This window comes from Bufo bufo, chromosome 3 (genome assembly GCF_905171765.1).
Source record: "Bufo bufo chromosome 3, aBufBuf1.1, whole genome shotgun sequence".
NCBI lineage: Eukaryota > Metazoa > Chordata > Amphibia > Anura > Bufonidae > Bufo > Bufo bufo.
Window position 1 is genome coordinate 322484 of NC_053391.1, and position 27416 is coordinate 349899.

The following is a 27416-nucleotide window of genomic DNA, read 5'->3' on the forward strand; positions in this document are numbered from 1 at the left end:
TCGTCTGAGGAGGAGGCGGTGGGAAGAGACTGACCTCCCACTTCATGTAGGAGGGGCTTATTACCTGGAGACACGCCCATCAGCTGGGACTGGCGGATAGGATGGGCTCCGCCTCTTGTGAACGATGATTGGTAACGGAAGTTTTGGCGGGCACATCATTGTACGAATAAACCAATAGTGATGTAGGGGTGTGGTTTACATGAGCCAATGAGGACGAGGCCGGGAGTATAAATGATCTGCACGGTCCGCTCCTCACCTCACTCTCTTGCTGTGTACAGATCTCTGCAGAGCCATGGCCAGAACCAAGCAGACAGCCCGTAAGTCCACCGGCGGGAAAGCTCCCCGCAAGCAGCTGGCCACTAAGGCCGCCAGGAAGAGCGCCCCCGCCACTGGCGGAGTCAAGAAGCCTCACCGCTACCGGCCCGGGACCGTCGCTCTCCGGGAGATCCGGCGCTACCAGAAGTCCACCGAGCTGCTCATCCGGAAGCTGCCCTTCCAGCGCCTGGTGAGAGAGATCGCCCAGGACTTCAAGACCGACCTTCGCTTCCAGAGCTCGGCCGTCATGGCCCTGCAGGAGGCCAGCGAGGCTTACCTGGTCGGGCTCTTCGAGGACACCAACCTCTGCGCCATCCACGCCAAGCGGGTCACCATCATGCCCAAGGATATCCAGCTGGCCCGCAGGATCCGAGGGGAGAGGGCTTAGATCTGCGCCCCGCACCCAACAAAGGCTCTTCTCAGAGCCACCACCTCCTCCAGAGACGAGCTCCACTCCGCCCTTCATTCTCCACCTCTGCTCACAGGAGGCGGGTTAACCCTTTCAGCGCTCTAATTAGTAAGAGCAGTTCCTTTATTCTAAAAGCGCTCTCTGTACCTCCCCCCGTCTATCAGGGACTCGCTGAACGTGACCGATAACCGCCTCCATCCTCCCTGCCCCCCGCCATCTCCACTCAGCGCTGCTGGGGGCGGAGCTATAGGACAAGTGCTTTACAGTGATTGGCTGATCTCCTGGCTTTTGAAATTCCCGCTCAATTACAGTGCGGTCAGAATTCAGCGGCCAAACCCTCTACAGCAGCAATGTCTGCCCGGACTCGCAGCAGGTCAGGAGCAGTGATGTCCGATTCATGTCGGAGGAGGGGGGGAGGCCAGCAGCCAATCAGAGCGGAGGCGCACACGGTCCAGGGAGTCGTGCACTGAGGCTAAGAATCCAATGATCCGACTTCTAGAACAGTACACGGAGTCTCTGACCGGCTGCAGCAGTATAAAGCCCCCGCAGTGCTGTCCATAGAATAGAACGCCCCCAGCAGCGCCCCCCACTCAGTATAATGCCCAGATCAGTGCCCCCCACTCAGTATAATGCCCAGATCAGGGCCCCAGCCCTCAGTCCGGTCACCACTGATCGACACTTATTACCTATCCGGCTCCTTGTCCGCAACTGAAGCCAAGATCTGAAGCCTAAAGATCCAAACTTCCCACCTCTAGTCAGGAGCGGTAAGTGCCCCTGTGTGACGCCTCCTCCATAGCGGAGATCAGCGGCATCGCCAGCTCAGTCGTACAGACCATGTGGGGGGCTCTTAGAAGAGCCTTTGGTTCCGGGGGGCACAGCAGCAGCAGCAGAGCCGGGCTCACTTGCTCTTGGCCGACTTGGTGCTCTCGGTCTTCTTGGGCAGCAGCACGGCCTGGATGTTGGGCAGGACGCCTCCCTGGGCGATGGTGACGCCGCCCAGCAGCTTGTTGAGCTCCTCGTCGTTGCGCACGGCCAGCTGCAGGTGGCGGGGGATGATGCGGGTCTTCTTGTTGTCGCGGGCGGCATTGCCGGCCAGCTCCAGGATCTCGGCGGTGAGATACTCGAGCACGGCGGCCAAGTAGACGGGAGCGCCGGCGCCCACCCTCTGGCCGTAGTTGCCCTTGCGGAGGAGCCTGTGCACTCGGCCGACCGGGAACTGGAGCCCTGCCCGGGAGGAGCGGGTCTTGGCCTTAGCCCGGACTTTGCCTCCTTGTTTGCCGCGTCCAGACATCGTCCTCTTCTCTGTACAGATGAGACTGACAGCCCCGCTCCGCCCGTCACTTCTTATACCCGGATGGCGCAGGAGAACTCCTCTGTGATTGGCCGAATCCAAACCCGGTTTTCAGCGCCAAATCCTGCAGCCAATGAGGAAGCAGATAACCTGGAAAGGCTTGTGAGGACACGCCCCCATAGCGCCGGTGTATCCCCGAGTGCCCGGCTCTGTGCATCCATCCAGCCGCTCGTCCTTCACTACCTCCTGCTCCTCAAGTGTCCAATCACTACTCCCCCCATCCTCCTCAGTGTCCAATCCCTACTCCCCCCATCCTTCTCTCTGGCCGATCCCTACTCCCCTCATTGTATAGTATAGTACAGGATAGTATAGTACAGTATATGATAGTATAGTACAGTATATTATAGTACAGTGTAGTATAGTACAGGACTGTATATTATAGTATAGTACAGTATATTATAGTATAGTACAGCACTGTATAGTATAGTGCAGCACGGTATAGTATAGAACAGTATATTATAGTACAGTATAGTACAGCATAGTATAGTATATTATAGTACAGTACAGTATATTATAGTACAGCACAGTATATTATAATACAGTATAGTACAGCATAGTATAGTACAGTATAGTATAGTACAGTATATTATAGAACAGTATATTACAGCACAGTATATTATAGTATAGCATAGTACAGTATAGTACAGTACAGTATAGTATAGCACAGTATATTATAGTACCGTATAGTACAGTATATTATAGCACAGCATAGTACAGTATAGTGCAGTATATTATAGTTCAGTATAGTACAGTATATTATAGTACAGCACAGTATAGCACAGTATAGTACAGCACAGTATAGTACAGCACATTATTGTATATTATAGTACAGTATATTATAGTACTGTATAGTACAGTACATTATATTATAGTACAGTATTGTATAGCACAGTATATTATAGTACAGCATAGTATAGTACAGTATAGTATAGCACAGTATATTATAGTACAGCACATTATAGTATAGTATAGTACAGTATATTATAGTACAGCACAGTATATTATAGTATAGTACAACACAGTATATTATACTACAGTATAGTACAGTATAATACAGTATAGTACAGTGTAGTACAGCATAGTATAGTACAGTATATTATAGTACAGCTCAGTATAGTACATCATAGTACAGTATATTATAGTACAGGACAGTACAGTATAGTACAGCACAGTATAGTACAGTATATTATAGTACAGTATATTATAGTACAGTATAGTACAGTACAGTATATTATAGTACTGCATAGTATAGTACAGTACATTATATTATAGCACAGTATAGTATAGCACAGTATAGTATAGTACAGCACAGTATAGTATAGTACAGTATAGTACAGCACAGTATATTATAGTATAGTACAGTATACTACAACACAGTACAGTATAGCACAGTAGAGTCCAGTATATTATAGTACAGTATAGTACAGCACAGTATAATACAGTATAGTATATTATAGCACAGTATAGTACAGCACAGTATAGTATAGCACAGTATAGTACAGTATAGTACAGCACAGTATAGTACAGTATAGTACAGCACAGTATAGTACAGCACAGCATAGTACAGTATAGTACAGCACAGTATAGTACAGCACAGCATAGTACAGTATATAATAGTATAGTACAGCATAGTATAGTACAGTATATTATAGTACAGTATAGTACAGCACAGTATAGTATAGTACAGTATAGTACTGCACAGTATAGTGCAGCACAGAATAGTACAGCAAAGCATAGTATAGTACAGTATAGAACAGCACAGTATAGTACAGCACAGTATAGTTCAGTATAGTACAGCACAGTATAGTACAGCACAGCATAATATAGTACAGCACAGTATAGTACAGTATAGAACAGCACAGTATAGTACAGCACAGTATAGTACAGTATAGTACAGCACAGTATAGTACAGCAAAGCATAGTATAGTACAGCATAGTACAGCACAGTATAGTACAGCACAGTATAGTTCAGTATAGTACAGCACAGTATAGTACAGCAAAGCATAGTATAGTACAGCATAGTACAGCACAGTATAGTACAGCACAGTATAGTTCAGTATAGTACAGCACAGTATAGTACAGCACAGCATAGTATAGTACAGCACAGTATAGTACAGCAAAGCATAGTATACTACAGCACAGTATAGTACAGTATAGTATAGTACAGTATATTATAGTACAGCACAGTATAGTACAGCACAGTATAGTGCAGCACAGTATAGTACAGCATAGTATAGTACAGCACAGTATAGTACAGCAAAGCATAGTATAGTACAGCACAGTATAGTACAGTATAGTATAGTACAGTATATTATAGTACAGCACAGTATAGTACAGTATATTATAGTACAGTATAGTACAGTATAGTACAGCACAGTATAGTACAGCACAGTATAGTACAGTATAGTACAGCACAGTATAGTACAGTACAGTATAGTACAGCACAGTATAGTACAGCATAGTACAGTATAGTACAGTACAGTATATAATAGTATAGTACAGCACAGTATATTATAGTACAGTATATTATAGTACAGCACAGTATAGTATAGTACAGTATAGTTCAGTATAGTATAGTACAGCACAGTATAGTATAGTACAGTATAGTACTGCACAGTATAGTACAGTATAGTACAGCACAGAATAGTACAGCAAAGCATAGTATAGTACAGTATAGAACAGTACAGTACATTATATTATAGTACAGTATAGTACAGCACAGTATAGTACAGCAAAGCATAGTATAGTACAGTATAGTACAGCACAGTATAGTACAGTATATTATAGTACAGTATAGTACAGCATAGTATAGTACAGCACAGTATAGTACAGCATAGTATAGTACAGTATAGTACAGCACAGTATAGTACAGCACAGCATAGTATAGTACAGCACAGCATAGTATAGTGCAGCATAGTATAGTACATTATAGTACAGTATAGTACAGCACAGTATAGTACAGTATAGTACAGCACAGTATAGTACAGTATAGTATAGTACAGCACAGCATAGTATAGTACAGCACAGTACAGTATAGTGCAGTATAGTATAGTACAGTATCGTACAGCACAGTATAGTACAGCACAGTATAGTACAGCATAGTATAGTACAGTATAGTACAGCACAGTATAGTACAGCACAGCATAGTATAGTACAGCACAGCATAGTATAGTGCAGCATAGTATAGTACAGTATAGTACAGTATAGTACAGCACAGTATAGTACAGTATAGTATAGTACAGTATAGTACAGTATAGTACAGCACAGTATAGTACAGTATAGTACAGCACAGCATAGTATAGTACAGTATAGTACAGCACAGCATAGTATAGTACAGCACAGTACAGTATAGTGCAGTATAGTATAGTACAGTATCGTACAGCATAGTATAGTACAGCACAGTACAGTACAGCACAGTATAGTACAGAATAGTATAGTACAGTATATTATAGTACAGTATAGTACAGCACAGTATAGTACAGTATAGTACAGCACAGCATAGTATAGTACAGCACAGTATAGTACAGTATAGTACAGTACAGCACAGTATAGTACAGCATAGTATAGTACAGCACGGTATAGTACAGCATAGTACAGCACAGTATAGTACAGCACAGTATAGTATAGTACAGCATAGTATAGTACAGCACAGTATAGTACAGCATAGTATAGTACAGTATAGTACAGCACAGCATAGTATAGTACAGCACAGTACAGTACAGCATAGTATAGTACAGAATAGTATTGTAACGGATCTCCTAGCACCCCGACTGGGTACCTCCATTGATGGATGCTCCTAGTGCTTCCCGAGGGCTCCACATAATAAATGGAATAGGACAGCACCACTTCCTGGAACACATAGTCCGTGGTATGGCGGCGCTGCTCGTGGCGTCAGCTCCCGGCCTCAGGGACCCCTCAAACGTAGAAAAAACTTCAGAAAAGTCGCGGCCCTCTTGTTCTTGAATCAAAGCTTAGCGTTTAATCACACTGAAAGGATACAGCAACGTCTGGACACCCAGGTCTTTCTCAGCTACATGTGGTTTACAAGTGAAGCTCAATACTTATATAGGTGTAACATTCAATCCGGATTGGTTGAGGGGTTGTCCCCCAGAAAGGTCACATCCCCCCCTTACATATTCACCCAATCGTGTTCTAAAGTGATAATAACATTCAGTAATAAAACAGCATAACCATCTCAGCTGTGTATATAAAATCGCTAATTTCTAACGATAATTTGTTTTCCCTTAGTCCTAACAGTGGCACAGATGGGGTATTCTGCCCCTGTGGACTGGTTAGGACAGCTGGAAGTTTTAATGAAATAATAAAAAACTGACATATACACGCCCTCCCTGCCCCCAATAAAGAGGGGAGTGACCCTCCGGACATCGTGTAATTACAAGTAGACAAAAATAACCACAATTACTAAAAAAGGGGGGGGAATTTGTGTGCCACTGTTAGGACTAAGGGAAAACAAATTATCGTTAGAAATTAACGATTCCCTTACGTTTTAACTAGGGATGAGCGAACCCGAACTGTATAGTTCGGGTTCGTACCGAATTTTGGGGTGTCCGTGACACGGACCCGAACATTTTCGTAAAAGTTCGGGTTCGGTGTTCGGCGCTTTCTTGGTGCTTTTTGAAAGGCTGCAAAGCAGCCAATCAACAAGCGTCATACTACTTGCCCCAAGAGGCCATCACAGCCATGACTACTATTGGCATGGCTGTGATTGGCCGGAGCAGCATGTGACCCAGGCTCTATTTAAGCTGGAGTCACGTAGCGCTGCACGTCACTCTGCTGATACAAGTGTAGGGAGAGGTTGCAGCTGCGACGTTAGGGCGAGATTAGGCAGTGATTAACTCCTCCAAAACACTTAAGACAGTGATCGATCTACAGCTGTGGATCATTGAACTGCTGCTATTCAATTGCTCAGTGTTTTTAGGCTGCCCAGAGCGTTTTTCAGTCACTTTTTTTCTGGGGTGATCGGCGGCCATTTTGTGTCTTGTGGTGCGCCAGCACAAGCTACCACCAAGTACATTTAACCATCAATAGTCTGGTTATTTAAATCTATCCATAAAAGGGTATATTAGATTCAAGGTGCTGATAGGGTCATTTTCAAGAACTTCACACACACGCTACCGTGTATTTCCAAGTCTAATTCTGTCCGTAAACGTATACCTGTCACCCAGCGCCTAAATAATAGGCCTCAAATTTGTATTCAGCTAAATCTGTCATTACTGCTGTGCCTGTATTAGGGTAATACGGTACCTAAATAGATAGCCAGATAGTGTTAGGTGTCTGTAAAAAAAGGCCTGAATTTGAATTCAATACATTGGCCCGAATAATATTTTTCTTATTGTGGTGAACGGTAACAATGAGGAAAACAACTAGTAAGGGACGCGGACGTGGACATGGTCGTGGTGGTGTTAGTGGACCCTCTGGTGCAGGGAGAGGACGTGGCCGTTCTGCCACAGCAACACGTCTAGTGAACCAACTACCTCAGGTCCCAGTAGCCGCCAGAATTTACAGGGATATTTGGTGGGGCCCAATGCCGTTCTAAGGATGGTAAGGCCTGAGCAGGTACAGGCATTAGTCAATTGGGTGGCCGACAGTGGATCCAGCACGTTCACATTATCTCCCACCCAGTCTTCTGCAGAAAGCGCACAGATGGCGCATGAAAACCAAGCCCATCGGTCTGTCACATCACCCCCATGCATATCAGGGAAACTGTCTGAGCCTCAAGTTATGCAGCAGTCTCTTATGCTGTTTGAAGACTCTGCTGCCAGGGTTTCCCAAGGGCATCCACCTAGCCCTTCCCCAGGGGTGGAAGACATAGAATGCACTGACGCACAACCACTTATGTTTCCTGATGATGAGGACATGGGAATACCACCTCAGCACGTCTCTGATGATGACGAAACACAGGTGCCAACTGCTGCGTCTTTCTGCAGTGTGCAGACTGAACAGGAGGTCAGGGATCAAGACTGGGTGGAAGACGATGCAGGGGACGATGAGGTCCTAGACCCCACATGGAATGAAGGTCGTGCCACTGACTTTCACAGTTCGGAGGAAGAGGCAGTGGTGAGACCGAGCCAACAGCGTAGCAAAAGAGGGAGCAGTGGGCAAAATCAGAACACCCGCCGCCAAGAGACTCCGCCTGCTACTGACCGCCGCCATCTGGGACCGAGCACCCCAAAGGCAGCTTCAAGGAGTTCCCTGGCGTGGCACTTCTTCAAACAATGTGCTGACGACAAGACCCGAGTGGTTTGCCCGCTGTGCGATCAGAGCCTGAAGCGAGGCATTAACGTTCTGAACCTTAGCACAACCTGCATGACCAGGCACCTGCATGCAAAGCATGAACTGCAGTGGAGTAAACACCTTAAAAACAAGGAAGTCACTCAGGCTCCCCCTGCTACCTCTTCTGCTGCTGCCGCCTCGGCCTCTTCTGCTGCTGCCGCCTCGGCCTCTTCTGCTGCTGCCGCCGCCTCGGCCTCTTCTGCTGCTGCCGCCGCCTCGGCCTCTTCCTCCGCCTCTGGAGGAACGTTGGCACCTGCCGCCCAGCAAACATGGGATGTACCACCAACACCACCACCTGCGTCACCAAGCATCTCAACCATGTCACACGGCAGCGTTCAGCTCTCCATCTCACAAACATTTGAGAGAAAGCGTAAATTCCCACCTAGCCACCCTCGATCCCTGGCCCTGAATGCCAGCATTTCTAAACTACTGGCCTATGAAATGCTGTCATTTAGGCTGGTGGACACAGACAGCTTCAAACAGCTCATGTCGCTTGCTGTCCCACAGTATGTTGTTCCCAGCCGCCACTACTTCTCCAAGAGAGCCGTGCCTTCCCTGCACAACCAAGTGTCCGATAAAATCAAGTGTGCACTGCGCAACGCCATCTGTGGCAAGGTCCACCTAACCACAGATACGTGGACCAGTAAGCACGGCCAGGGACGCTATATCTCCCTAACTGCACACTGGGTAAATGTAGTGGCGGCTGGGCCCCAGGCGGAGAGCTGTTTGGCGCACGTCCTTCCGCCGCCAAGGATCGCAGGGCAACATTCTTTGCCTCCTGACTCCTCCTCCTCCTACTCAGCTTCCTCCTCCTCTTCTTCCACCTGCTCATCCAGTCAGCCACACACCTTCACCACCAACTTCAGCACAGCCCGGGGTAAACGTCAGCAGGCCGTTCTGAAACTCATATGTTTGGGGGACAGGCCCCACACCGCACAGGAGTTGTGGCGGGGTATAGAACAACAGACCGACGAGTGGTTGCTGCCGGTGAGCCTCAAGCCCGGCCTGGTGGTGTGCGATAATGGGCGAAATCTCGTTGCAGCTCTGGGACTAGCCGGTTTGACGCACATCCCTTGCCTGGTGCATGTGCTGAATTTGGTGGTGCAGAAGTTCATTCGCAACTACCCCGACATGTCAGAGCTGCTGCATAAAGTGCGGGCCGTCTGTGCGCGCTTCCGGCGTTCACACCCTGCCGCTGATCGCCTGTCTGCGCTACAGCGTAACTTCGGCCTTCCCGCTCACCGCCTCATATGCGACGTGCCCACCAGGTGGAACTCCACCTTGCACATGCTGGACAGACTGTGCGAGCAGCAGCAGGCCATAGTGGAGTTTCAGCTGCAGCACGCACGGGTCAGTCGCACTGAGGAACAGACCCACTTCACCACCAATGACTGGGCCTCCATGCGAGACCTGTGTGCCCTGTTGCGCTGTTTCGAGTACTCCACCAACATGGCCAGTGGCGATGACGCCGTTCTCAGCGTTACTATCCCACTTCTATGTCTCCTTGAAAAAACACTTAGGGCGATGATGGAAGAGGAGGTGGCCCAGGAGGAAGAGGAGGAAGAGGGGTCATTTTTAGCACTTTCAGGCCAGTCTCTTCGAAGTGACTCAGAGGGAGGTTTTTTGCGACAGCAGAGGCCAGGTACAAATGTGGCCAGACAGGGCCCACTACTGGAGGACGAGGATGAGGAGGAGGTGGAGGAGGATGAGGATGAAGCATGTTCACAGCGGGGTGGCACCCAAAGCAGCTCGGGCCCACCACTGGTGCGTGGCAGGGGGGAAACACAGGACGATGACGATACGCCTCCCACAGAGGACAGCTTGTCCTTACCTCTGGGCAGCCTGGCACACATGAGCGACTACATGCTGCAGTGCCTGCGCAACGACAGCAGAGTTGCCCACATTTTAACGTGTGCGGAATACTGGGTTGCCACCCTGCTGGATCCCCGGTACAAAGACCACCTTACTTCCTGCACTGGAGCGTGATAGGAAGATGCGCGAGTACAAGCGCGCGTTGGTAGACGCGCTACTGAGAGCATTCCCAAATGTCACAGGGGAACCAGTGGAAGCCCAAGGCGAAGGCAGAGGAGGAGCAAGAGGTCGCCAACGCAGCTGTGTCACGGCCAGCTCCTCTGAGGGCAGGGTTAGCATGGCAGAGATGTGGAAAAGTTTTGTCACCACGCCACAGCTAACTGCACCACCACCTGATACGGAACGTGTTAGCAGGAGGCAACATTTCACTAACATGGTGGAACAGTACCTGTGCACACCCCTCCACGTACTGACTGATGGTTCGGCCCCATTCAACTTCTGGGTCTCCAAATTGTCCACGTGGCCAGAGCTTGCCCTTTACCCCTTGGAGGTGCTGGCCTGCCCGACAGACAAACGCAGCCGCCTGTCTACAGCCAATGTGGACAAGCTGACGTTCATAAAAATGAACCAGGCATGGATCCCACAGGACCTGTCCATCCCTTGTGAAGATTAGATATTAACTTCCTCCAATTAACCATATATTATTCTACTCCAGGGCACTTCCTCATTCAATACTATTTTTATTTTCATTTTACCATTATATTGCGGGGCAACCCAAAGTTGAATGAACCTCTCCTCTGTCTGGGTGACGGGGCCTAAAAATATCTGACAGTGGCTGAAAAAGAACATGGATTCCTTTCAAATTTGTAAGTCACCTTCTCTTCCACAGGAACCCACCCACCCATACAGGGTGGGGGATGAGGTAGTGATCAAAACACTGAAGAAAGGAAAATCCCAAGGTGACTTCGCATATGGCCCACCCACTGCCGTGGTTGCAGTAACCAGAACAGCCGTGCTGACTGAACAGTCTCCAACTTGGATCCACGCCACCCGAGTGAAGCTTGTGAGAACAAGAGAGGAGGCAGGAACGGAGGCAGACAGCCTTGGCCTTGAAGAAGGACAAGAGTGGCCTGTTCCAGTGTTGGGTGACATGAAGACTGATTCTCTGCTGACATGAAGCCAGATTCTCTGCTATGGGACCTCTCTCCTCTGCCTGGGTGCCGGGGCCTAAATGTGTGACAGTGGCCTGTTCCAGTGGTGGGTGACGTGAAGCCTGATTCTCTGCTATGCCATGAAGACTGATTCTGTGCTGACATGAAGACTGATTCTCTGCTGACATGAAGCCAGATTCTCTGCTATGGGACCTCTCTCCAATTGATATTGGTAAATTTTTATTTATTTTATTTTTATTTTTATTCATTTCCCTATCCACATTTGTTTGCAGGGGATTTAACTACATTTTGCTGCCTTTTGCAGCCCTCTAGCCCTTTTCTGGGCTGTTTTACAGCCTTTTTAGTGCCGAAAAGTTCGGGTCCCCATTGACTTCAATGGGGTTCGGGACGAAGTTCGGGTCGGGTTCGGATCCCGAACCCGAACATTTTCGGGAAGTTCGGCCGAACTTCTCGAACCCGAACATCCAGGTGTTCGCTCAACTCTACTCGTCACAGTTACAGTCCTGGGGATAAATAGATGATGGGAGTGATCTCTGTACTGACCCCTGATATATTTATACATAGTAATTAGATCTCCCCTCAGTCGTCTTTTTTCTAACGTGAATAACCCTAATTTTTTTATCAAATATCTGTTTTATTGAGTTTTCAAAATGAAAATAAAAGTAAAAGTATATTACACTGTCATACAAGATAAAGCAAAGTCACAGATTCACTTCTTACATGTTTGTAAATATTGACAGAGTATAGGGTTAACATAAACATGTCAAAGCTTTTAGTTAAGGCAATGTTTATAAATGCGGCATACATTTCTCTAGCTGCTTTGTCTAGTCTTACAGCATCTCAAGTCTAGCATTTAACTTCGTATGATGATTGACAGGCATTAAGAGGTGTTTAACATCACACACAAAACAAACAATAAGTACCCCACAGAGGGTTAGGAAATCCTCCGAGTGGTACAAAACTTAACACAAAAGTGTAAATAAGTAACATAGGTTGTTCTCAGTACAGCTCGTCATATCTTACTAAAGTATAGTTTTTATGTTTAAAGGTTAAAGGTTAGAGGCAACTCCGTCGATTTTATAGTTATTCAAGTTTTCTTATATTTAATCCAGGGTTTCCATAAGTCTAGGAATTTAGAATGGGACCTATTAGCCCAGCTACTTAGCTCTTCCATGAGATATAGTTGGTCTACTTTTAGTTCCCATTGGTGGACGGAAGGAGGGGTTGGGTCAAGCCAATGCAGTGGGATTAAGGACCTAGCTGCTTGAACAAACCAAGTGGGAAGGTCAAAAGGTTTAGGAGACCAGCTTTTGGATGGTAGCCATAATAGAACTGAGGTAGGGGTGAGTTGGAGGGAGGTACCACATATTTGGTTTATTTTGGCTTCAATAGAGGACCAGAAATTGGTAATCAATGGGCAGAACCAGAATATGTGGCCTAGAGTGCCCGTATCTCTTGAACAGCGCCAGCATGTATTTGTTATTGATAAGCCCATCATATGGAGTTTGCTGGGATCATTGTACCATCTGACCATCGTTTTGTAGGAATGTTCTTGTATTTTTGCGCATCTAGAGAATCCATGGGATCTTAGATGAATCTGGTCAATCTCCGCTGCATTAAATGTTGTCCCCAGTTCCTTCTCCCATTGAGAGATGTATGCAGGTTTACTAACTTTCTGTAAACTCAACAAGTTCCTATAAATATTAGAAACCGCACGTTTAGTTGAAGTTTGTCCTTGAATAAGTTTTTCGAACCAGGTACTTTCTTTATTTGTTCTATATTTATCTCGTAGTTTTGAACATGTGTCTTTAAATATCTTTAAGTCCAGGAAACTGGCTTGTTTTAGGCGGATATCACAGAATGTGTCTATTGCTAAATTTGTATCCGTCTGAGACATTAGTTCCTCTGTATTTAGGTCTTGGAATGCATTCCAGAAGTCAGGGGGATTGTGGATGTTGGGGTAAATCAAAAATGGGCTTAATGTCGAAGGTAACAGTTTTGGGGGATCAGAGAGTAAGTGCTCACTTTTGGATAGCGTGTTAAACACCAAATAAATCCCTCTAGTTAGTCCTTCTATTGGGGGTGTAGGCTTCCCAATGGCCCATAAGCCCGTTAATTGGCGCTTAGATAGAGTGAGAAGCTCAATGTCTGAGCCTAATATTCTTAAATGTGGGATGCATAGTTGTAGCCATCTTCTCAGTTGGATCGCTCTATAATAGGTTTGTGCATCTGGGAGGCCCATACCTCCATGTGGCCGGGCTCTAATTAATTTATCATATGCTAACCGTGGCTTTTTCCCTTTCCAGAGGAAGGATGAAAATATAGAGCGTATGTTCTTAAAAAAGGATTGTGGAAGGTAGATGGGTATCATTTGTAGAAGGTATAATAGTTTAGGCATGATGTATGTTTGCAGGAGGTTCTTTCTACCTAGCCAAGATATATATGGGAGGGATAGTGAGTTTAATTGGTCTCTAATTTTCTTCAGCAGGGGAATGTAGTTCATATGATATAGGTTAGTTAGTGTGTTTGTTAAGGAAATACCTAGGTATTTAATTTTTTCCTGTTGCCATGTGAAAGGGTAGGAAGATTTTAGGTTTTGGATTTGTGTCGTTGGGACCGAGATGTTGAGCGCTTCAGATTTTGAGTAATTAATTTTAAAATTTGATAAAGAGCCGAATTGTTCGAATAATGACATTAACGGTGGGAAAGCTTGAATTGGATTTGTGATCAGGAGTAAAAGATCGTCCGCAAAAGCGTCGCATTTATGCTCATTTAGGTTAGTTTTTATCCCCTTTATCAGTGGATCATCTCTTATCGCTTGTAGCAGAGTTTCCATGGTGATGATGAAAAGGGTGGGGGATAGTGGACAGCCCTGACGAGTGCCATTACTTATGTTGAAGGGATTAGATAATATGCCATTAACCCTTACTCTAGCACTTGGACGTTGATAAAGGGTCATAATCGCACCGATGAAGGAGGGTGGAATTCCAAACCTATGCAGAGCTCTTTGCATATACAACCAGTTCACACGATCAAATGCCTTCTCTGCATCTGTACTGAGGAGAATGAGAGGGCCTTTCTTTTCTTTAGCTAATTTGATCGCGTGAATAACTCTGCAGGAGTGAAAGTTGCCTTCTCTACCTGTCACAAATCCAGCTTGGTCTGGGTGGATTATTTTTGGACAATTTTATTTAATCTGTTCGCTAAAATCTTTGCCCAAATCTTTACGTCCAGGTTATGGAGAGAAATGGGTCTGTAACTGCCGCATTCTGTTACATTTTTTCCCTCTTTCGCTATTATTGTAATATTGGCTTCTAGGGTTTGTTTCGGGGGGGAAGCGCCCAACATCAAGGCCCCACACCAATTTGTAATGTGAGGGAGTAGTACTGGCAAAAGTTTTTTATAGTATCCAGCGGGAAGCCCATCTGGTCCTGGTGCTTTCCCATTTGGAAGGGATCTTATGATGTCTGAGATTTCCTCTGTAGTTATAGGAGCTAGTAAAGATAGGTTATCTGCTTCAGGGATGGTGGGTAAGTTAAGTTTAGAGAGGAATTCATCAATTTTCTTTTGATTTGTGTTTGTTTGCGGGTCTGCAGGGAGGTTATATAATTGGCTATAGAAATAGCTAAACTCAGTAGCTATGTCCTTTGTGTCCTTAGGTAAAATGTTAGAATGGGTTTTAATGCTTTTAATAAATTGGGCCTCTTTTCTCTTATTAATTAAGTGGGATGTCAGCTTACTACCTCTGTCTCCGTGCGCATAGTATTTGAATTGTGCATACTGATATGCTTTAGCTCATCTAATATTAAGTCCTTTCATTTGTGTCGCAGCGCAGTTAAGTCATCTTGCATAATTCTCTCTTTTGACTGTTTTTGGATAGCTTCTAGAGCAGCTGTTTGTGTTAGTAGAGAGTTTAGCATCTTCTGTCTGTCTTTCTGAACTTTTGTACCTAATGCTATGAGCTCCCCTCTAATGAAGGCTTTGTGTGCTTCCCAGACTATGGTCTGGGAGGTGTCAGAAGGTTTATTGTCTTGAAAGTACAAAGCTAGCTTTTTAGAAATATCAGCTAAAGAACTATCTGAGCAAAGTCTCATTTAGCCTCCAGGTCCATTCTCTCACTGGAAGGGAGGGAAAGGACATGTGTGCAGAGACTGGAGCGTGATCTGAAACAGTTATGGATCCTATATCAGCTTTCTTAAGGGAATTTAGGTATTTATCTGAAGTGAAAATGTAGTCTATTCTTTGGAAAGAATGGTGAATTAGTGAGAAGTAGGTGTAATCTTTAGTGGAGGGATTAAGGGTTCTCCATGTGTCAATTAAATGATTTTTACTCAATAGCTTTTGAATGTTTCCTAATGTTTTTTGTGATATCGCTGAGGTCCCTTTGGAAGTATCCATAGTTGGATTCAAGGATATATTCAAATCACCTCCTATTAGCATCAAAGCTTCAGCAAAGGTCTGAAATTTGTTAAGTGTATCTTTAAGCCATGAGTATTGTTTTTTGTTCGGAGCATAAATGCTCGCTAGGGATACTAGGGTATGGCCAATTTTACCTTTGGCAAACATGTATCTTCCCTCCGTATCAGATAGTGTCAGTATGGGTTCAAAGGGGATGTGTTTAGCTATCGCTATACTAACTCCTCTCGCTGCTTTTGTGTATGTGGAGTGAAGCCATTTATTATAAAACGTATGAGGTAAGGTAGGGATCCTGCCAGACTTTAAGTGGGTCTCCTGAAGAAAGCAAATGTCTGCTTTGCTCTTCCTCAGAAGAGAGAGTACCTGAGATCTCTTTTGAGGTGAGTTGAAGCCTCTAACGTTGAAGGAGGATGCAGTTACGTTTGCCATGATGTTGGGAGTTGGATATGTAAATAATCTTTTCAGCTAGGTCTCCTGAGAACAACCTGGTAAAAAATATGAACAAAAACAAAAAGAACAGCAAAAGGGTCAGTTAATTCTGACATATCAACAATTGTAGGTCTTATGTAATATAAACTTATATCAGATTTTAGAATGGACCTTGATCTTCTACAGATAGAAAGACGTCCAAGAATGGTGGTCGTCCTTCCCATGTAGAAGAAATACACAAGTGATTCCCAATCTGGCCCCGTAGACCCGTGTTAACGGGAGAGAGGCATGTGAATTATATGTTTTCACTAGAGTATATGTATTTAAGCTTTATAAATCTCACCATTAGAGGTTTACAATGGAATGGATGGCATCATAGTGGTGAGACAGTAGTTATTTGTCAAAATGACCTATGTGGTGATCGATCAAGTTGCTGCTTTGTAAGCGGTCTTGGTAATTCTTAAATCCAATGCTCTTTTTCACATGCCCTTTATTTACAGCTATAGGAGTATATAGAGACACCGATTGTATCTTTGCCAATGATTTTAATACATCCTGCAACCAGCAGACACAATCAGAGTCTACTAGGTGCAGACATACCAACCATAAAGCAAATTGTTGCTGAAAATGAGTCATTTCCATATCATAACATGAAAAGTTATAAGAGGATGACAGTAAAATATATCAAATAGAAAATGGATAATAGATAGTAGTCTACAATACTGATCAGGATCTAAGATCAAAGAACCCTAATTTTGATAATCTTTCAGGGTCCTGTAGTTGCCCCAGTCCAGTTATTACTTTAGTTGCCCTCCTCTGGACCCTCTCCAGCTCTGCTATGTCTGCCTTGTTCACTGGAGCCCAGAACTGTACACAGTCCTCCATGTGTGGTCTGACCAGTGATGTGTAAAGTGGGAGGACCATGTTCTCATCACCGCCATCTATGCCCCTTTTGACAACCCATTATCCTATTGGCTTTGGCAGCAGCTGCCTGACACTGGTTTTTGCAGCTTATTATGCTGTTTATTAAAATTCCTAGATCCTTTTCCATGTCAGTGTTACCGAGTGTTTTACCATTTAGTATGTACGGGTGACTTGCATTATTCCTTCCCATGTGCATAACTTTACATTTGTCAGTGTTAAACCTCATCTACCACTTATCTGCCCAAGCCTCCAATCTATCCAGATCCCTCTGTAGTAGTATAATGTCCTCTGTAGTATATATACAGTATACTGTCCTCTGTAGTATATATACAGTATACTGTCCTCTGTAGTATATATATACAGTATACTATCCTCTGTAGTATATATACAGTATACTATCCTCTGTAGTATATATACAGTATACTATCCTCTGTAGTATATATACCGTATACTGTCCTCTGTAGTATATATACAGTATACTGTCCTCTGTAGTATATATACAGTATACTGTCCTCTGTAGTGTATATACAGTATACTGTCCTCTGTAGTGTATATATACAGTATACTGCCCTCTGTAGTATATATACAGTATACTGTCCTCTGTAGTATATATACAGTATACCGTCCTCTGTAGTATATATATACAGTATACTGTCCTCTGTAGTATATATATACAGTATACTGTCCTCTGTAGTGTATATACAGTATACTGTCCTCTGTAGTATATATACAATATACTGTCCTCTGTAGTATATATGCAGTATACTGTCCTCTGTAGTGTATATATACAGTATACTGTCCTCTGTAGTATATATACAGTATACCGTCCTCTGTAGTATATATATACAGTATACTGTCCTCTGTAGTATATATATACAGTATACTGTCCTCTGTAGTGTATATACAGTATACTGTCCTCTGTAGTATATATACAATATACTGTCCTCTGTAGTATATATGCAGTATACTGTCCTCTGTAGTATATATAGTATACTGTCCTCTGTAGTATATATATACAGTATACTGTCCTCTGTAGTATATATACAGTATACCGTCCTCTGTAATATATATATACAGTATACTGTCCTCTGTAGTATATATACAGTATACTGTCCTCTGTAGTATATATACAGTATACTGTCCTCTGTAGTATATATACAGTATACTGTCCTCTGTAGTGTATATATATACAGTATACTGTCCTCTGTAGTATATATACAGTATACTGTCCTCTGTAGTATATATACAGTATATTGTCCTTTGTAGTGTATATATACAGTATACTGTCCTCTGTAGTATATATATATACAGTATACTGTCCTCTGTAGTGTATATACAGTATACTGTCCTCTGTAGTATATATACAGTATACTGTCCTCTGTAGTATATATACAGTATACCGTCCTCTGTAATATATATATATACAGTATACTGTCCTCTGTAGTATATATACAGTATACTGTCCTCTGTAGTATATATACAGTATACTGTCCTCTGTAGTATATATACAGTATACTGTCCTCTGTAGTGTATATATATACAGTATACTGTCCTCTGTAGTATATATACAGTATACTGTCCTCTGTAGTATATATACAGTATATTGTCCTCTGTAGTGTATATATACAGTATACTGTCCTCTGTAGTATATATATACAGCATACTGTCCTCTAGTGTATATACAGTATACTGTCCTCTGTAGTATATATACAGTATACTGTCCTCTGTAGTATATATATACACAGTATATTGTCCTCTGTAGTGTATATATGCAGTATACTGTCCTCTGTAGTATATATATATACAGTATACTGTCCCCTGTAGTATATATATACAGAAAACTGTCCTCTGTAGTATATATACAGTATACTGCCCTCTGTAGTATATATACAGTATACTGCCCTCTGTAGTATATATATATACAGTATACTGTCCTCTGTAGTATATATACAGTATACTGTCCTCTGTAGTGTGTATATACAGTATGCTGTCCTCTGTAGTATATATACAGTATACTGTCCTCTGTAGTGTATATACAGTATACTGTCCTCTGTAGTGTATATACAGTATACTGTCCTCTGTAGTATATATATATACAGTATACTGTCCCCTGTAGTATATATATACAGTATACAGTCCTCTGTAGTATATATACAGTATACTGTCCTCTGTAGTATATATACAGTATACTGTCCTCTGTAGTATATATATACAGTATACTGTCCTCTGTAGTGTATATACAGTATACTGTCCTCTGTAGTATATATATATATATATATATATACAGTATACTGTCCTCTGTAGTATATATATACAGTATACTGTCCTCTGTAGTATATATACAGTATACTGTCCTCTGTAGTGTATATACAGTATACTGTCCTCTGTAGTATATATATATATATATATACAGTATACTGTCCTCTGTAGTATATATATACAGTATACTGTCCTCTGTAGTATATATACAGTATACTGTCCTCTGTAGTGTATATACAGTATACTGTCCTCTGTAGTATATATAAAGTATACTGTCCTCTGTAGTATATATATATATATATATATATATATATACAGTATATTCAGTATACTGTCCTCTGTAGTAGTATACTGTCCTCTGTAGTATATATACAGTATACTGTCCTCTGTAGTATATATACAGTATACTGTCCTCTGTAGTATATATACAGTATACTGTCCTCTGTAGTGTATATATATACAGTATACTGTCCTCTGTAGTGTATATATATACAGTATACTGTCCTCTGTAGTAGTATACTGTCCTCTGTAGTGTATATACAGTATACTGTCCTCTGTAGTGTATATATACAGTATACTGTCCTCTGTAGTATATATACAGTGTACTGTCCTCTGTAGTTTATATACAGTATACTGTCCTCTGTAGTGTATATATATACAGTATACTGTCCTCTGTAGTATATATACAGTATACTGTCCTCTGTAGTATATATACAGTATACTGTCCTCTGTAGTATATATATATACAGTATACTGTCCTCTGTAGTATATATACAGTATACTGTCCTCTGTAGTTTATATACAGTATACTGTCCTCTGTAGTGTATATATATACAGTATACTGTCCTCTGTAGTATATATACAGTATACTGTCCTCTGTAGTATATATACAGTATACTGTCCTCTGTAGTATATATACAGTATACTGTCCTCTGTAGTATATATACAGTATACTGTCCTCTTCAGTGTTAATTACTTTACACAGTTTAGTGTCATCTGCGGAAATTGATATTTTACTATGCAAGCCTTCTACAAGATCATTAATAAATATATTGAAGAGAATAGGGCCCAGTACTAACCCCTGAGGTACCCCACTAGTGACAGTGACCCCTCCAGTACTGACCCCTGTGGTACCCCACTAGTGACAGTGACCCAATCTGAGTGTGTACCGTTAATAACCACCCTCTGTTTTCTATCCCTCAGCCAGTTACTTACCCACATACAGATGTTTTCTCCCAGTCCGAGCATTCTCATTTTTTATACTAACCTTTTATGTGGTACAGTGTCAGATGCTTTGGAGAAGTCCAGATATACGACATCCATTGATTCGCCGCTGTCAAGTCTAGAACTTACCTCCTCATAGAAACTGATTAAATTAGTCTGACATGACCGATCCCTCACGAAGCCATGCTGATATGGCGTTATTTGCTTATTTCCGTTGAGATGCTCTAATATCGCATCTCTCAGAAAACCTTCAAACAGTTTACCCACAACAGATGTTACACTTACCGGCCTATAGTTTCCGGGCTCTGTTTTTGGACCCTTTTTGAATATTGGCACCACATTTGTCATGCGCCAATCCTGTGGGACATTCCCTGTCAGTATAGAGTCCGCAAATATCAGAAATAAGGGTCTGGTTATGACATTACTTAATTCCCTTAGGATACGGGGGTGTATGCCATCTGGTCCTGGCGATTTGTCTATTTTAATCTTTTTAAGTCGCTGTTGTACTTCTTCCTGGGTCAGACAGGACACTTTTAATGGGGAATTTATTTCAACATTCAGCATTTCATCTGACAGTTTATTTTCCTCAGTGAATACATTGGAGAAAAAAATATTTAACAGCTTTGCTTTCTCCTCGTCGCTCTCTGTGACTCCCCCCTCATTACTCTTTAAAGGGCCGACACCTTCAGATTTATACTTTTTACCATTTATATAATTGAAGAACATTTTAGGGTTAGTTTTACTCTCTTTGGCAATTAATCTCTCGGTCTCTAGTTTGGCCACTTTTATTTGTTTTTTACATGTTCTATTTTATTCCTTATAGTTTTTCAGTGCTTCCGTGCTACCCTAGTAGGCTGGGGTGCGCATCTTCAGGACATGACAGTCCAGGGAACTGGGACACCTCAGGAGAGGTTATTGTCATCAAATCTCCTGGAGATCAGAGCAATCAGACTAGCTCTTTTTCATTTTGCTCTTTTCATTCGAGGGAAGGCAGTGAAGGTACAATCAGACAGCATGACCGCTGTGCTGTATATCAACAAGCAGGGAGGCACGAGGTCACAAAGTCTCCTGAGAGAGATAGGGGTGATATTGGATTGGGCAGAACGGAACCTCACCCACTTATCAGCCGTTCACATTCGCGGAGTTCTCAATGTGATTGCGGATCGCCTGAGCCGAGGTCTTCCAACCGGAGAATGGTCACTTCATCCAGAGGTCTTCAAGGAGATAACACTCAAGTGGGGCATGCCAGAGAACGATCTCATGGCAACAAGGTTCAACACCAAGGTGGAGAGGTATTGCTCCCTTTACAGGGAGGACAACTCGGTGGCTATAGATGCTCTGTCAATCCCATGGAGGTTCAGGCTGGCCTACATCTTCCCTACAATTTCCTTGATACCAAGGGTCTTGATGAAAATCAGGCAGGACCAAGCATCAGTTATCGCCATTATCCCATACTGGCCGAAAAGAGCTTGGTTTACCCAACTCTTACAGATGAGTCGGGGTCAATTTCTCAGCCTTCCTCCAAAGAGAGTACTGGTGTCGGGGGACACCCAGATCTCCTCAAATCTTCAACCTAACGGCCTGGAGGTTGACCAGTCCCTTCCAAGGATAGAAGGGCTATCAGGGTCTGTCTTGAGAACCTTAGAGTACTCCAGATCAGAAGCTACCAATAAGGCCTACTCCAGAATCTGGAAGATCTTTTCATCCTGGTGTACAAGGCATCAGCAAACATCCGCTGAAGCTTCCATCCCGATAATTCTCCAATTTCTTCAAGACGGTCTGGACAGGGGGCTATCACCAGCTACCCTTAAAGTGCAGATTTCAGCAATCTCTGCTTGTCTCAACAGAGCTATTTCTCAAGACCCCCTTATCAAGAGATTCCTGAAGGGAGCCTTCAAGATTTAAGCCTACAGTAATCAAACCTATCCCTGTTTGGGATTTATCGGTCGTGCTCAGGGGGTTATCATCTCCCCCCTTTGAGCCCCTGGAGGAGGCGGGATTCAAGTTCCTGACCTGGAGGATCACCTTCTTGTTGGCTGTTACCTCTGCAAAGCGAGTTGGGGAACTCCAGGCTTTTTCTGCCTTTGAGCCTTATACAAAGTTCCTGCAGGATCGGGTACTTCTCAAATTTTTGCCTACTTTCATCCCAAAGGTTCCTTCCTTTGACAATATTAACCAGGTGATCTCCCTGCCAACGTTGGCTCCACCCCCCTCCTCTGAGGAAAGAGAGCTCTATACCCTCGACATTTCGAGATGTCTTAAGATTTACTTGGAACGCTCCAAGGTATTTACTTTTTTCCGGTACCCATAAGGGGAGGAAAGCCTCTAAGCCCTCCATCAGTCGCTGGATTAAAGAGGCAATTCGGGAGTCTTATATGTCTCAGGGCTCAGAGCCCCCTGAATTTGTAAGGGCCCACTCTACTCGAGCAGTGGCCACTTCTTTTGCAGAGAGAAGCTCGATCCCATTGGACGTGATCTGTAAGTCAGCTTCTTGGAGTTCTCACTCCACTTATATCTCACACTATAGAGTGGATACTAGAATACATAGTTATTCCTCATTTGGCCGGACAGTGTTATCTTCCGCCAGGCATGAGGACCCTCCCATGGGGGTTTCTACTTGCAAAATCCCCATCTGTGCCAATGGTTAGGACTAGAGTTGAGCAAACACCTGGATGTTCGGGTTCGAGAAGTTCGGCCGAACTTCCCGGAAATGTTCGGGTTCGGGATCCGAACTCGACCCGAACCCCATTGAAGTCAATGGGGACCCGAACTTTTTGGCACTAAAAAGGCTGTAAAAATAGCCCAGGAAAGGGCTAGAGGGCTGCAAAAGGCGGCAAAATGTAGGTAAATCCCCTGCAAACAAATGTGGATAGGGAAATGAATAAAAATGAAAAATAAAATAAATTAAAATTAACCAATATCGATTGGAGAGAGGTCTCATGGCAGAGAATCATAGCAGAGAATCAGGCTTAAAGTCATAGCAGAGAATCAGGCTTCACGTCACCCACCACTGGAACAAGCCATTGTCAGATATTTAGGTCCCGGCACCCAGACAGAGGAGAGAGGTCCCATAGCAGAGAATTAGGCTTAATGTCATAGCACAGAATCAGGCTTCATGTCATAGCAGAGAATCAGGCTTCACGTCACCCACCACTGGAACAGGCCACTGTCAGATATTTTTAGGCCCCGGCACCCAGACAGAGGAGAGAGGTCCCATTGCAGAGAATCAGGCTTCATGGCATAGCAGAGAATCAGGCTTCACGTCACCCACCACTGGAACAGGCCACTGTCAGATATTTTTAGGCCCCGGCACCCAGACAGAGGAGAGAGGTCCCATAGCAGAGAATCAGGCTTCATGTCATAGCAGAGAATCAGGCTTCATGTCATAGCAGAGAATCAGGCTTCATGTCACCCACCACTGGAACAGGCCACTGTCAGATATTTTTAGGCCCCGGCACCCAGACAGAGGAGAGAGGTCCCATAGCAGAGAATCAGGCTTCATGTCATAGCAGAGAATCAGGCTTCATGTCATAGCAGAGAATCAGGCTTCATGTCACCCACCACTGGAACAGGCCACTGTCAGATATTTTTAGGCCCCGGCACCCAGACAGAGGAGAGAGGTCCCATAGCAGAGAATCAGGCTTCATGTCATAGCAGAGAATCAGGCTTCATGTCACCCAACACTGGAACAGGCCACTGTCAGATATTTTTAGGCCCAGACAGAGGAGAGAGGTCCCATAGCAGAGAATCAGGCTTCATGTCACCCACCACTGGAACAAGCCACTGTCAGATATTTTTAGGCCCCGGCACCCAGACAGAGGAGAGGTTCATTCAACTTTGGGTTGCCCCGCAATATAATGGTAAAATGAAAATAAAAATAGGATTGAATGAGGAAGTGCCCTGGAGTAGAATAATATATGGTTAAGGGGAGGTAGTTAATGTCTAATCTGCACAAGGGATGGACAGGTCCTGTGGGATATTGTGTGACGGATCCATCTGTATAGACCTATATTGCTGGTTCGTCTGTTTGCCTTCATTTCACTGGATTTCCTGTCCGTATGCCCCTGTTCGTGTGTTTCCCCAAATACCGATTGAAACTACCGAACGGACGGCCACCCAGGAGAAGAGTGTGCTGCTAGTTAACCTAAATGGCCTCATTGTTCACAAAGGACTTGAACTAACTTGAACTCCTGGTCTAATTCGTGCCATTTTGGGATGTTAAATGTCTGTGTATTAAAAAGGGTTGTCCCATTGTGTGTTTAAATGGTGATTTCTGTTCTGTTGTCCCCACATGTGTATTGGTGATTTCCCTCTGTCTTGAGAGATAATTAGATTACTCCTCGGGTGTCTCCAGGGCAGAGAGGAGGAAACCATGATGCATTGTGGGGATGTATTGTTCTGTAGTGCTGCATGTCTGTCTTGTGTCACAGTCTCCATTCTGGTCCCCTAGGGGCGTGTCCACCAGATGGGGACCTGCATAAATACGGGCGGGTAGCCCTCAATAAAATTGATTCCTGTTTGACCTTCAAGACGGAGCTTGGTCTCGTTTGTGGAGGGATTTATTATTGGGACAGCGCTTTCGTTTATTGCTAGCTGTGGAAGGAGTTCGACTGAATTGCTGATCGGGAGTGCCGCGTTCGTATGCTCCATTCGGGAGTTTGACGATCGGCTGGATTAAAAACTGCATTTCTGGAGAAAGGGGATTATTCACTAAACGGCGGCTTCATCTACCTGGCGGTGAGTGTCGTAACACCATGCTTGGTTCATTTTTATGAAGGTCAGCTTGTCCACATTGGCTGTAGACAGGCGGCTGCGTTTGTCTGTAATGACGCCCCCTGCCGTGCTGAATACATGTTCAGACAAAACGCTGGCCGCCGGGCAGGCCAGCACCTCCAAGGCATAAAAGGCTAGCTCTGGCCACGTGGACAATTTGGAGACCCAGAAGTTGAATGGGGCCGAACCATCAGTCAGTACGTGGAGGGGTGTGCACAGGTACTGTTCCACCATGTTAGTGAAATGCTGCCTCCTGCTAACACGTTCCGTATCAGGTGGTGGTGCAGTTAGCTGTGGCGTGGTGACAAAACTTTTCTACATCTCTGCCATGCTAACCCTGCCCTCAGAGGAGCTGGGCGTGACACAGCTGCGTTGGCGACCTCTTGCTCCTCCTCTGCCTTCGCCTTGGGCTTCCACTTGTTCCCCTGTGACATTTGGGAATGCTCTCAGTAGCGCGTCTACCAACGTGCGCTTGTACTCGCGCATCTTCCTATCACGCTCCAGTGCAGGAAGTAAGGTGGGCACATTGTCTTTGTACCGGGGATCCAGCAGGGTGGCAACCCAGTAGTCCGCACACGTTAAAATGTGGGCAACTCTGCTGTCATTGCGCAGGCACTGCAGCATGTAGTCGCTCATGTGTGCCAGGCTGCCCAGAGGTAAGGACAAGCTGTCCTCTGTGGGAGGCGTATCGTCATCGTCCTGCGTTTCCCCCCAGCCACGCACCAGTGATGGGCCCGAGCTGCTTTGGGTGCCACCCCGCTGTGAACATGCTTCATCCTCATCCTCCTCCACCTCCTCCTCATCCTCCTCCACCTCGTCCTCCAGTAGTGGGCCCTGTCTGGCCACATTTGTACCTGGCCTCTGGTGTTGCAAAAAACCTCCCTCTGAGTCACTTTGAAGAGACTGGCCTGAAAGTGCTAAAAATGACCCCTCTTCCTCCTCTTCCTCTTGGGCCACCTCCTCTTCCATCATCGCCTGCAGCGTTTTTTCAAGGAGACATAGAAGTGGGATAGTAACGCTGATAACGGCGTCATCGCCACTGGCCATGTTGGTGGAGTACTCGAAACAGCGCAACGAGGAACACAGGTCTCGCATGGAGGCCCAGTCATTGGTGGTGAAGTGGTGCTGTTCCGCAGAGCGACTGACCCGTGCGTGCTGCAGCTGAAACTCCACTATGGCCTGCTGCTGCTCGCACAGTCTGTCCAGCATGTGCAAGGTGGAGTTCCACCTGGTGGGCACGTCGCATATGAGGCGGTGAGCGGGAAGGCCGAAGTTACGCTGTAGAGCAGACAGGCGAGCAGCAGAAGGGTGAGAACGCCGGAAGCACGAACAGACGGCCCGCACTTTATGCAGCAGCTCTGACATGTCGGGGTGGTTGTGAATGAACTTCTGCACCACCAAATTCAGCACATGCGCCAGGCAAGGGATGTGCGTCAAACCGGCTAGTCCCAGAGCTGCAACGAGATTTCGCCCATTATCGCACACCACCAGGCCGGGCTTGAGGCTCACCGGCACCAACCACTCGTCGGTCTGTTGTTCAAGGCCCGTCCACAGCTCCTGCGCGGTGTGGGGTTTGTCCCCCAAACATATGAGTTTCAGAACGGCCTGCTGACGTTTACCCCGGGCTGCTTACGGCCACGTCCTCTCCCAGCACCAGAGGGTCCACTAACACCACCACGACCATGTCCACGTCCGCGTCCCTCACTAGATGTTTTCCTCATTGTTACCGTTCACCACAATAAGAAAAATGTTATTTGGCCCAATGTATTGAATTCAAATTCAGGCCTTGTTTTACAGACACCTAACACTGTCTGGCTATCTATTTAGGTACCGTATTACACTAATACAGGCACAGCAGTAATGACAGATTTAGCTGAATATAAATTGTAGGCCTAGTATTTAGGCGCTGGGTGACAGGTGTACGTTTACGGACAGAATTAGACTTGGAAATGCACGGTAGTGTGTGAAGTTATTGAGGATGACCCTATCCGCACCTTCAATCTTATCTACCCTTTTATGGATAGATTTAACCTTGGCC

The 27416-nt window shown here is 44.7% G+C and overlaps 2 protein-coding genes across 4 annotated transcripts in view; one reads left to right on the forward strand and one right to left on the reverse strand.

The window, feature by feature from the left end:
* Positions 1-27416, forward strand: part of UBASH3A (ubiquitin associated and SH3 domain containing A) — a 698439-nt gene that overhangs the window by 266485 nt on the left and 404538 nt on the right. The gene's annotated exons all lie outside the window — the stretch shown is intronic.
* On the reverse strand, positions 1617-2015 carry LOC120994278 (histone H2A type 1-like). The gene has a single exon (XM_040422719.1). The coding sequence runs from the start codon at positions 2013-2015 to the stop codon at positions 1623-1625; it is 393 nt and encodes a 130-aa protein (XP_040278653.1). The 3' UTR covers positions 1617-1622.